General features: G+C 40.1%; 1 protein-coding gene across 5 annotated transcripts in view; it reads right to left on the bottom strand.

Annotated features, from left to right (window-relative positions):
* Window positions 1-1,610: 1,610 nt before the first annotated feature.
* Window positions 1,611-13,174, bottom strand: part of grid2 (glutamate receptor, ionotropic, delta 2) — a 420,953-nt gene continuing 409,389 nt past the window's right edge. The window contains exons 16-17 of one of the 5 annotated variants that reach the window (XM_019259885.2): window positions 6,506-6,777; window positions 3,741-3,960 (exon numbers count right to left, since the gene is read on the bottom strand). In XM_019259885.2, coding sequence (XP_019115430.1) covers window positions 3,855-3,960; window positions 6,506-6,777 — 378 coding nt within the window. In that variant the 3' untranslated portion in view covers window positions 3,741-3,854. Of the gene's footprint in view, window positions 3,961-6,469; window positions 6,778-7,228; window positions 7,323-13,174 lie in introns of those variants that run through there. The other 4 variants (XM_019259887.2, XR_003462339.1, XR_003462340.1 and 1 more) reach the window with 4 other exon arrangements.

Below are 13,174 nucleotides of genomic sequence, written 5' to 3'. Positions count from 1 at the left end.
GAAAGAGAGGGACGACTGGGGAGCTAAATAGTGCCACTCTCTGGTTAAAATAGAGAACTACAATGTATTGCTCCATTGAACTTGACAGCAGTCGTCCTCAGCAGTGTGTCTATCCAGCTGTTAACAGCAGCATACACGCCTTTGAAGTGGTAGCCTATTTGAAGTGAAAGACACAAAAGCTTAGCTCATGCCTGAACTTAAAATATTTTGCACACATCAAATCAGTGTTCCTTCCTTAAATGTATTAGGTTTAATACTATGCAGCTACAAAGGATGCAATCGTTTTTTAGAAATACATAATTTAATGACACCCTGTTTGCATTAATCCGTTTTAATTATTTATTTTCTCTGGATCAATGAAAATGAAAAGGTCAAAATGACCCTGCGACCTGAAAGTTAAGAATGATTATTCTGGATTGTCATCTGACTTCAATAAATCAGATGTGCTTTATTCCTTTTTATGCCTAATGATGCATGTTGATAAAATAATGATAATAAAAGAAAAGAGAGAGGGAGCGAGACAAACAAAGAGTTTTTGCCGGAAAACACCATGAAAACACAGAATGCTGTGGAGAGAAGATGTTAAGTCCTTTGGAGCTTCATAGTCTGTTGTATTATAAATCACCTCTGACACTTACATATAAGTGACAGTTTTGCGGAATAGTGAAATTTTCAGAGATTTACAGATGTACAGATGACATTTCTGAAATGTACCACCTTTCATACATGGTTAGCAAAAACAACAAATACCATCCCACTGTAGAAAACCTGTTTATTAGACAAATTATACACAGAAAGCTTTGCCACTTGTAACAGAGGCCCCAGTTTGTTCAGTTTTTGAATAATATGCAACACATACAACAAAATAGGCCTATATTAAATACTGTACATCATAAATTTTTGAAAATTATCAAGTAAATCCTGTAGTTCTATGTATGAAATTAAAAATGTTAACAGATAGCGCAAGAGCAAGTTTGTGCATGCGTTCTTTTTAATCAACTTGCCACTTTTTGTTATTTAGCCAGCAAATAATAAAATGAACTCAGGATGACGTGAGAAAAGCAGAGTTTTTGTTTATGTGTTTATGCTGACCATGGGCAGAACAAGGGAAAACCAAATGCAGTAATGTGACTGCTGAACTCAACACTATAGCTCATCATGATATACTCTGTTCTTTTTGTTAAACAAAAATAGCATCAACATGTAAAATATACATTTTTATAATGTCTCTCTCATTTATACTAAATAAAACCTTTTAAATGTCTGTGTCCTATTTGTCATTCAATAGCCATACTGTAGCCTAATATAAGAAAAGAATGCCTAAGAATGCTTGCTTCAAAACACTGTGGCTTGACTGAGTTCTCTACGCACAACATTTTGCAGTTTTAGTTCTTAAAGATAACAAACTGAAAACTTGTTCTAAACAGCTAACATTATCAATTATTAATACAGTGTTAGTGAAAAAGATTTGGTTCCATTTTACCACCCCACCCCCTAATCCACAAAATATTCCTTTAATGCTCTTAATGTACCGTTCCCCTTCCCCGCCCCAAAATGCACCTTAATGGTCTCATTTTAATTAATTGGCACTTTAAAAAAAACAAGTTATATAAACAGTACCCTTAACATTACAGATATGAAATAGAAGTATATTTCGGACTCATCTCATAAAAGGCAGCCATTGGGTTTCCGATGGCTGCTGACTCTTTGTGACATTCCAATGACCCTGAAGCACAACCACTGATTTGCTGCTCTAAAATGTTTTCAGTACACGGTGATATTTTAGGTTTGACTGGAAGTCGGGAGGGTACAGCTAGCTAAGTTGACATATAAGGCCTGTACTGAAAATGCTTCTGCAATGGCTTCTCCTCAACACAAAATAAACTCCATTTCATCACTTGAACCTGATAAGAAGTGACTAATGAATTCGAACATGACATGACCTTACAGAATGAGATTTTATCTTTTAAACACCCGGGTCATGGCAGCACTAAATTAAGCAAAACAAAAAAAAAATCCAAAGTAAAAGTTTGAATGACTTAATGACGCGAAACCAGAGACTACAGCACTCATTTAGCAGTTTTTCAAAGTTTGCTGAGAGAAAAAAAACAAGTAGACAGCTCAGAACAATGTTATTTTTTGTACTTCCTGACCAAAACACATTCCACGCATTAAAATCTATTTTTTTTTTCAAAAACAAAATTCAATAAAAGACATATAATAAGCATAAGCTTTTTGAAGTCTTTCGGCTTGTCTTTTATATTTTTTTTCTTTAAGTCGTTTTTTTTTGTATCATTCCTTTTTACTATTCCTCTCAGAGTCTGATTAGAGGATCTCACCTTGACTTGAAAAGCAGATAGCACAGTACAGGTGAGAAAAGAAAAGGTCAGATCTACATACAATCACTTACAGGTCTGTGGGCACTGGTACAGTGCAGTGGGATCGACAAAGAGTCTTTAATGTGCATCAAAATGGTGAAAACAGTTTTAGGCTGATGCACCAAAATGGCAGAAATAGTTTAAGATCAACACACCAAACTGGTAATTCTACAGTGTCATATTGTTGCACTGTCATGGCATATCAGCACGTTTCCAGACCGATGCACCATGATGGTGTTTAGTCCAGCATGTGTTCAGTCTCAGGCCACTGTGTGGACACCATCTTGGAGATGATTACACATTTAGAACCCCAGGTACTGGTGAATAACACCACAGAAGAGAAAACTCAGAATGGACTCCCACATGGTGAAAAGGCAGAGTAAAACTGGTGAAGTGGAATCTTCCAATATCCACTGAAATGGGCCTTTTCAAAACTACAAGGAGCTGCTGTATGTATTCCCAGGGCTACAGACACAACTATTGTTATATATGCCTTCATAAAATACCTGCCCATAATTGCTTAGTAGTGTGAGCCCCTTGGAGTTGTTTGATGGCTAAAGACACCACGAGTCATCCACCAATGGCAGCCCTGGAGCTCACAGGGATATAGACGTGTTTCCTGTGGTTGGAGTAGTATAAACCAAACCCTCCGAGGTGGGGTTTAGATAATAATAGTCAGGTCATTTTAGCAGATCTCCATAATATGAGGCAGTCCTCATATCATAAAACAGAAACAATAAAAAGAGATCCCCTTTCACACATATCCCCAAAATAATCCCCCAAACAATCACAACAACAACAACAATAAAGCAAAGATTCAAGCCCCCCCTGCCCTTTTCCACTTTTGCACCTCACCAGCAGGGTTTGCAGGAGGATAAGGAACCCCAGCAGACCTCCACCTCCTTCATCTTCTCCACGTACAAAATAGACACCCCTGGAAACACCCAAGCAGAAACTGAAAACATAAAGATTCCTATATACACGGATCTCTACCTTCTGACTTTTTAGCTTAGCCGTAATGTATTTGTTCTACCATCCCATGACCGTCCCTAGCCACCTTGTCTCCTCTTTCTGCTCTACCTCCTCCGCTTCCTCCTGAACCAACCGTATCCTTAGTAACTCCTCATATAGAAGTGCCCCTGTCTGGATCATTGCCATATCCAAAGTTGGGTCCTGGACCTGTGGGCTGGTAGGGGATGGAGGACATTGTTTTAATGGGGCTGCGGAAGAAACCACCGTTGGGGGCCCTCTGCCTGAAAGGGCCCACCCCGCCAGTCCGGTGGTCCTGGAGGACGCCACCGCCAGCACTACCGAAACCAGCGGAAAATCCAGCAGCAGCTTTGGCAGAGAGGCTGCGGCTGAGGGTCTGGATCTGCTCGGGGATGAAGGTAGTGGTGGTGATGTGGGTGTTGCGGAAATCGCTGATCTGCTCGAGTGCTTGGCGGGCAGCGGGCAGCGCATCCATATCAAGGGGTGTTAAATCGACGGAAGAGGTGGAGAACTGCTTGTGGGGGCTTTCATCCTCGGTGCACAGGCTGTTAACCCGGCGGTGTAGGTGCTCCAGGTCGATCTCCTTATCGTCCTGCAGGTGGAGAAGGGGAGGGAAGGAGTGGTACGGAGAAGTGGAAGCGGTGATGGTAAATGGTAGAAGAGAGGTTAATGGGAAAGGAAAGAAATTGGAAAGAATATGAGGTGGGAAGGAAGATGTTGGAAAGGAAGGATGAAAAAGGAAGGGAGAGGAGAAAGATCCAGGGACAGTTTAAGGACAGGAGAGAGGGAGAAGGTAACAGTTGGACAGAGATGAGAAAGCGGAAGAAGAAAGATGGTGAGTAGGAAGATGATAAAGGATCAGTAAAGGAAAGTTGGATAAAGGTAGGAAATGAGAGAAAGGAGGTAAAGAAAAAGGGGTGAGGGTAGTGCAAATAGAGGAATAAGGAAATGGAACAGCCAAGAAAACAGAGGAGAGTAGTGCAGAGAGGATATATTTTGAAAAAGAAGTGGACAAGGATGGGGTGTATTTGTATTCAGTAGTAGGGATGTCATCCATCCAACCAGTATAAATGGATAGTAAGAATAGTAGTGACAGCAACAGAAGGATGTTTGACAGGGACAAGATGGCGTGCATGTGGCCAAACAAATGTTTTGGCACAATTTAACATGTGATTCAAGTTGTGGTTAATTGCAATAGTTAGTGTGACAAGAAATAATAGTAATAAATAATTGTTTGATGGTTACAGGAAAAATAATGGATGTGACAGGAAGCAGGGAGAGCGAAAATAGAGGAGGGAAAAATGGAGGGAAGGATAGAGAAGCACATTCTGAGCTGTGGTCAAGATACTGAAAGAGAGAAACATACACACACTTCTACAAGGTCTTTAAGGGAGTGCAAATATTCTGGAATACACACAGAATACACACCGCCATCATGCTGCGTGCTCTGCGATTCCAGGGTGCTAGCTCTATTGTTGATATAATAATTTATAATATAAATATGAATCGTCTTGTTACCTGCATTGCATTCTGGCCATCATGCCAAAAAATCCACATTGAGATTGACATCTCATTTTCAAGTGAATTTTTCTTCCAGGCCACATACAATTCAGCTCTTACAACTTATTTATCAACTGCATCATAGAATGCAGATGGTTTGACTTCTATAAAACAATCTTAAACAGCCTTAACAATCTTAACAATTCCACCTTAAGACAAAGCACATACATTAACTTAAGCTTTAACTTAACTTACAGTATAAATTAAATGAAACTTATGACTACATTCACATATTTATAACTTATCCACATTGTCTAAAAGGATGGTAACACTCAGCGAGAGGTGTTTCATGCTTTTACTGGATAGGGAAGGGTGGACAGTGGTGCAAGGGAGCTGACTTTGCAATGAATGAGATGTGGATATAGAGAGGTTTAGGTGAAAGGTGTTGGAACTTTTTTTTTTTTTTGCATTGTCCACACACATGGACACAATGTGCTTCTCTGGCTTTATAGAAGGCAAGAGTGTCAGAGGGAGGTGACAGGAGGTGTGAAACATAATTTTAGGTATTTCTTTTAGTTAAACAGGGTTTTGTGAGGAAGGGAATCATATTATTGGGGGTAAAGATAGTGTTACTGACCGTATTTTTCAAGTCTGGGGGGTCTGGAGGGGGCTCTGGACCTACTGTTTGTAGCTCACGGACAGAGGGGACTGACAGTGGTGCCCCCTGGTTGCCATCTATGGGAAGGGCAGTGGGAGGAAGGAGAGGACGAGGGGGCGCTAATGTTGTATGTCGTGACACTATAATACACACACTAAACGTTTGAAGGAGGGGGTATCATAAAGGTAGAGTTGGTATCAAAGGAATGATGGGAAGTGAAAGAGAAGAGTGAATCACAAATGGTCAGTCTGCTGTCTGTGAAAAGACACTAATGGGTAACTAGGAGTGATTGTAAGGGGCCGAGGTAAGGAAGAGTGAAAGGTTTTTGTGGAGAGAAGTGGCAGGACCTGGGCACATTTATATTCCTCCATTATAATGCCCACTGTAACATAACAGAAGAGAGGTCAACACTGGATCACCTAAATGATCATAACCTATATTGACAGAAAAGAAAACGATAAATCTTAAAGTCTGAAATGTATTTAAATATACATCTCTAATTTACAGAGTAACATAAAGGCTTTATTTGGGACAACAAAGCCAAGTTTAGAGCACAAAATAGTTTTTGGCTTTGGGTTTCACAAATCTCTATATATTACATAAAGTAACTACTTCTTTGCAGGCTTATAATTGCATATATGTATAACTTTACAGAGCATTTAACTGTGACACTCTGCAAAGCTGATGCTCTATCTGCCTCAGGATGGAGAGACAGCACCATCTAATGGCAGAATGGTATCATTGCACACATTGTCAACTGGCATAATGCCAGGTATATAAATGTTTTTGAAAGAGGTACATTTCCTTCCAGCAGAGAGCTTTGCTACTCTGTGATTACTTAAGTTTGAACCCTGTCCCTTGATGTCAATCATATCTCCATATACATTATCATTCATATATAACATGGCAGTTCAAATAGCATCTGTCTTCAAACATTACTAACCAATGATTTATTTTTATCCTCTATTGTATGTATAACCTTGGGGTGGGAGGTGAGGTGGTGAAGGTGGTCATTCTCATTTTGGGGGCGAGCTCGGAGGGGTTGGCGGGTTCGTAGGAGTGCTGCACGATCAGGGCGCAGGGAATGTCGCAGCATGCTGGGGGCTGGTAATGGGTGGCAGTAGGGACTGCGGTGTTGGCGGTGTTGGAGGTCTGGTTCTGAGTCTGACCGCCCAGGGCAAGAGGGTGCTCGTTGGGGCTATGAGGGCATGGCTCGGCAGCTTGCCTGGCAGATGGACCATCTGCCTGTGTCTGGTGTGAGTGTGTGATGTGCACATGGTTTTTTTTGTGTGTGTGTGTGTGTGTGTGTGCAAAAGGGATAGGAGGAGAGAGACAGAGAGAGAGGGTGATGGGAGAGAGATGTGGAGTAATTCATATATGTATTTGTGTGTTTGTGTGCATGCAAGTTGAGTGGGAAGATTCAAACAAGCCGCAAAAATAAACAAAAACAAGCCGAATACGTACACAGGCAGACACACAGGCAGACACATGTCAGACGAGCAGAGACAGAGAAGGGATGAGTGACAGACAAGATCAGGCAGATGAAAGGATGGTAGGGTGGAGGAGAGAAAGAAGTCAATTGGAGGGACAGACGGGTGGGGGGTGAGCGAGAAGAAAGACACGGCAGTCAGTCAGCACACACAGTTAAGCAGGTCGTTCTGTGTTGTGTCCTCAGAGAGACGTTCACACAGTCGTTATATACCTGGAAAGGGGAGATGTTTAAATGCCATTTTGTATTGCTCTCTCCCTCTCTCTCTCCCCCTCGCCCGCTACACCCCTCAACACAGAGTACTTATCTACAGAAACAAAACAAAAAGGCAATATGAGAGCTTTGAGCCACAGTGACACAGATCATTATATAGAGTTAGAACAAGGAGATCGGCAATTCCCATCCAAACCGCAAACTTCAAAAAAATAAGGTTGGTGGTTGTTTTAGGTGTACCAAAGAAGATGATACACAAGGAAGTGCCTGCTCTTCTCATGCTAAATCTATAGATTATGTGAAATATCAGACATGGTCAAAACCACACATGTTACCATTATGGAAGAGTTCTGACAATAACAAGTATTTCTATTTTGTCAATATGCAATATTATAGTTACACTCAGTTTTGAACTTTTGGAGATATGGTTGATTCCAATGACAGAACTCTTTCATACAAACCTCTGGTAGAACATATAAAGGCCAAAAAAGGGTAAAGCAATACAGCCGCCCTGTTATGAATGAAATGGGCCTCAGACACTCATCTGGAAATTGCTTGTCAAACTAATTTAGACATCCATTTTTGATCAATTCTTCCTTAGATATACAGGATTATCATTATAAACATACCCAGGCACCAACCCAAAATGAGTTCAGATGCTTTGGAGCACAGTAAAAGAGTAGCAATACAGAGGAAGATGACTAATTTCCAAAAGAAATGTAGTTATATGCATGTTTATATTTTTACCAAATACAATATATTCACAGTACAGAACTGCAGTGCACTGTAATAGTCATTCATTTGACTTGTATGTGAAATACTAATGATCCCAAGATAGCAGGGAAACAGACTATTAATAAACACTTATACAACCCTTCTTTATAATGTGTGTATATCTTTGACAAATGTGCCAAATCATTATACATTTCCTATCACTGGTGACCCACATTAGTGGAACTCTGTGGAAATGTGCATATTTATGATTGTATGAGTGTATAAGCCCGGTAGATAAACTCATAAGCAAACTGTTTATACATCAAGAAGCAGGCTCATAGCCAATGTCAGCCATTCCACAACACACAACACACAACACACAACACAAAACACAGCACCAACATGTAGCCCACTGTCGAAAGCAGTTACCACAGCATTACAACATCCAGTATGAATGTAAAGGCACAAACACACATGTACAGTATGCAATTATGCATGTTTTAGTATGTATAAGAAACACAGACACGAACACAGCTTAGTTGTATTAGAGTTTGAACAGTGGATTGCATGTTTTCAATGTATGCAGCTGGCAGGTGGGGATGGCGTTTTGGCTATGCAATCTAATAGATGAACATAGTCATGGTCTGCACCGGTGTTTAATGAGTTTAAGTGAATCACTTTCATCGTCGGTCGTGTATGTGTCATTGAGAGTAAGATAACCTGATTGTTGATAGCTGTTGGTGAGAGAGGGAATGAACTGAAAACCACTGGCATGTTTAAAACAAAACTGAACAAATGCATATCTTGCTTTAATGAATTTCATGATATGAAAGCCTGACATGACGGAAGAGGCGAGCTAAAGGCAATGATGACCTGTATGCATGCATGTGAGAGTGCAAGCTCATTGGTGTGTGTGTGTGTTATTGCAAGAGCGGCCAGATTGGGGAAGTTGTTTGTCATCATCAGGGACGACAAATGAGGGTGAGTCTATCGATTTTCTGATTAGAAATGATCGGTGTACTCTTGAATAGACAATCCACAAGTCTTATTCAACCAACATAAAGACCCAAGTGATAGCTCCAGTGACACAACTGCACTCAGCGCACATCAATCCTTTTTATATTTATGCACTTGCTCATTTTAGATTAAGCCAAGGAGATAGTTGGATCAGATCTAAGTTCTAGCAGCACTGCTGTTGTAATCTACGATTTCCACAATGGTTAAAATGTAATATTATACTTATAATAGTGGATAAAACCATGTAAATCACTATGTAGCTGATAATTGCCTGAATTCCCTATATAGCAAATCTATATATATATCTTTCTGGACAGTGTATCTCCAGTGCGTTGGAGTAGGGCAGTCCTTGTGCCAAGTCTCCACTCTCAGTTGATATTGCTGGTGCCAATGTATCTTGCTAAGCCAAGTTTTTAGGCCTACGCATAAAGAGTGGGTCACCTGGTTTTCTTTTTATGTGAAGCTTGCAAAAATGCAACGGGGGCTGCTTGCTCTTGGCTCAGTGTGAGAGTCTCAACGAGTTCTTCATTTGAACTGACAGAGAGCGAGGCGCCTAGTGGAGTTAATTACAAGCTTTATGGTTTGCTTCACTTTATTAATTTAACTTAAGGAAGTTGGAGTTGGATGACATTAAACACACTAGACCTACTCCATTGGCCATGACTAAGGCCAAATTGCATGCAGAGGCAGAGTTTTCCCTAGTCAATAAAATGCAACATATGCAATTTATCTAATTAGCTGCTTTGAAGTTGACTTAAATTTGTCTTCCTTCCTCCACTGAGTCAGGACATGGTGCAGTGGTCCCAGCTTGACTCTCGCCTGTTCTCTGCTCAGCAACCATCTTTGCAGCTGGTCGCCCATTTGGAAATATTCTGCACAGATGGTTTGAGATCAGAGTATGGCATTCCCACTGTTTTTACATATATTATGACAGGATCATTTTAGAAAGAAATAAGAAATAATATTTCAGGCAACTGAAAAACTTTGACTGATGAGTGTGTTCTATTTTTAAGTTGCAGTAGCTTTCATACAGACAGATTGTCGGTACTAATAAGGGCAGGATATGTTTGAAAGAAACAAATTAGTATGGTGTGTTGTCTGGCGAATTCTGAAGGCAAAACAGTATCTTCTTAAATGTATTCATGTTGCTGAACTGATTTGTAAAACACAAAAAGTGAAGACAGTAGTGAATAGTGCTCACTCTCTCACCTCCACACACCGGGTCTCTCGCTGAGTGAGAATTGCCAGATTTTTGGTTTCAGAAAGTTATAAAAATGGTCGGATGCAACCTCCCCGGTCAGAAAAGAGATCAATAGGTCAATGCTACGGTAGGGTGAAGGATAAATGTCAGGGGTCAATTATCAAAAACAATCATGGCTGACTGACCCAACTTAATTTTCTACCATGGAAGCACTGGAGGCTATTTTATTAATCATGCACTATTAGTTTGTACTTCACTTATATCCCATTATTTACTCCCACAGCTTTATTTTTGCTTTGTTGTTTGTTTTTACTTGTTCAAATATCATTTTTCCTCAGAGCATTAAAAAAAAACAACAACTTGAAAACTACAAACCTCTTTTACTATTTCTCTATGGACAAATAAAAGTAATATTACTAACTGGAATTGTAATATAATTTACAATATACAATATGAAGTGCGCCCTATCATCCGTTTGTGACTTCTAAATCAATAATAGTGATTTCCATATGACAGTTACTGCCTGATGCCTTGTTATGAAAATCCTTGAAGAAGATCTACAAAGAGAATCAAAGACTATCACTGTTTCAATCCCTGCTGTCCACCCTATTCAGTGTTGCGACTCCACTCCTGCGCTCAGTGAGGGGCTGATTCCACTGGCTGCTCTAAGTGGCTAATGAAGATGGTGGGGGGGCATGTGTGTTTGTGTCGGTTGCAGTTGTATCATACTGTGCTTAACATGACTTTGGGTTCAAGCAAAGGTTTGGTGTCTTTGTGGATGCACGGTGGCAGACATGGCTACTGATCTGAGTGACAGATTAAAGCTGGTAAGTGAGTAGGGGGCCTGGATGCGGGGGGTGTATCTGATGTGTCTGCCGGTGTGTGTTTACTGAAGAATGAAATACTGTTGCCTGATCAAAAACAAAATGATATTGGCAGCCAGTTGGATGCTAGTTTTGCATGTGTTGAAACATATGATATATGACCCCATCTACATTAATATTAATATTAACAAAATAATAGATTGTCACCCAACAGAGCTATTTCTAGTTACGTTGACTAACTGGGCTTCAAAACCAACAACTGTTTATTATTATTAACTGCTTAGACACTGAATGAACCGAGTTATATAATCTCTGTTTTAGTCATACTATAGGTTCTCTACATGGTGGGAGGTAGTGTGCACTGTGGAAATAGACATAGAATAATTTGCATTCAACCTGCTGTTGAACGTGCTGCTCTTTTCTCACTGCAGCTTATAGTCAGTTTAATGACACATCATGCTAAATGCACAGGGAACTTGCACGTCAGCAGGTAGAGCCTTAAACTCATTACAGAGGAATCCACAAAGACTGCAAGTGAAATTAAACAATTAAATAAATCAATGAACAAACAGCCCAAACGACAAGTGACAAATACTACAAATAACTTGCCACTGTTGATCAGTTGCAAGCAATTGCAGGTGGTGCACTGGAGTGCAGTAAACAAAGCTGTGTGAAACTTCCAAGTAGTTTGTCAAACAAGCCTGTGCACACTACAGTGATCACTACTGATGAGGCACATCAGTCAGGTCACAAACCACCTTTTTGCCTGCAATAACGTGGCTATTTTGTTTCTAGTATATCTACAGGTATTTCTGTTTTGTCATGGCACTCAAGCCACGTCTTTACTATTCCTCAGGATAATTCATTGAAAATATAGTTTTAAGACATCTTCTCCAAAAGCTAGACATTGTAGTGATGTAGTAACGCAATTATTTGTGATGATGTAGGAGCTGCTCATTTAATCATTTGGAACCAGTGGTTCATCGAGTTTCATGTTGAAACTTTCCTCTAAATTACTTTCCAGATGATTGGTGTTATCGGTCTTTTATCATGAAAAGTAACCTGATCTGACACTAAATCATCCTGGGCATAGTCACAATTTTCATTTCCATCTTTTTGTCATCTTTTCTAATTTATTCTTGGAGGGACTTTAAATTAGCATGACACCAAAGATTAAGGAGATGGGAGAGGCTTCTTGCTACTCTCTTGGCAGTTTCTGGTAGTAAGAGTCATTCAGAGATCACTTAGACAGTCAGACTTAGTGTAATGGGTCATTTTGAGTAAAGTTGTTCTGTTTTTGAGGACTGGAAGTTAGAATGATAGGTTCAGAAACCTTCTAAGCTCTTCTAAAGTCATAAACAACAAGTTGACTTTAGCTTTATCAGACAGGTAAATAACTGTTTGAAGTAATTTACCTGTTGGCAAAAACATTTTGTCCTAAAATTAATCTGTGCTGCTTCATGCCTCAGTCTAATTTGTTACCAACACACATAATTAACTCTAAACCAAAAGTGAAAATATTATTTCACACATAATAACATTTCTTTCAGTTCATCGTGACATGTGTTGCATACCAAATTTGCCACACTTTGCTGCAATTTCACAGTTCTGATTAAAGTTATTGAGTTGAACACTTCCTCCCTCTGTGCGTCGGTAAACATAGCAGTAGGCATTGGAGGTGAGGAGGTTGGGTAAGCAGTTACCAAAATAAAGAGTTTGTATCAATGGGCAGCACTCTGTTGTATTCTGGTGAAAAGGGCTTGTGTGATTACAACGCATGAATAGAAGATGTAACCTTTGGTGGAGCAAACCAAGCTACCACATCAGACAGAAACAGACAAACAGACTGCAGGGTTTCTACTGAGGGAAGATGTTGCCAGAGTCACTTTGATTGTCTCAAATGATATCCCTGCTGAGGTGATCAACCGCACATAGGCTGATTGGATATTTCACAGGGCGCTGCTGCTAATTTACAAGGTGGAGTGCTGCCACTGTTTAGGAGAGAACGCTGGTATAAATAGCCATGTTTAATACTGTGAGTCAGTGTTTGTGACTCCGCTTTGGTCAAGGCACACTGCAGCATTCCAACAGGCCCTCAGGCTGCTTTTAACGTTGCCTGTGTCCCCTTTTCTCCAAAACATTAACTTTTCAGAAAAAATAAGTGCTTTATTACCCCGTTGACACTGACAC

Source organism: Larimichthys crocea, chromosome III (assembly GCF_000972845.2).
Source record: "Larimichthys crocea isolate SSNF chromosome III, L_crocea_2.0, whole genome shotgun sequence".
NCBI classification, from domain to species: domain Eukaryota; kingdom Metazoa; phylum Chordata; class Actinopteri; family Sciaenidae; genus Larimichthys; species Larimichthys crocea.
This window is presented reverse-complemented; position numbering and strand designations above follow the sequence as displayed.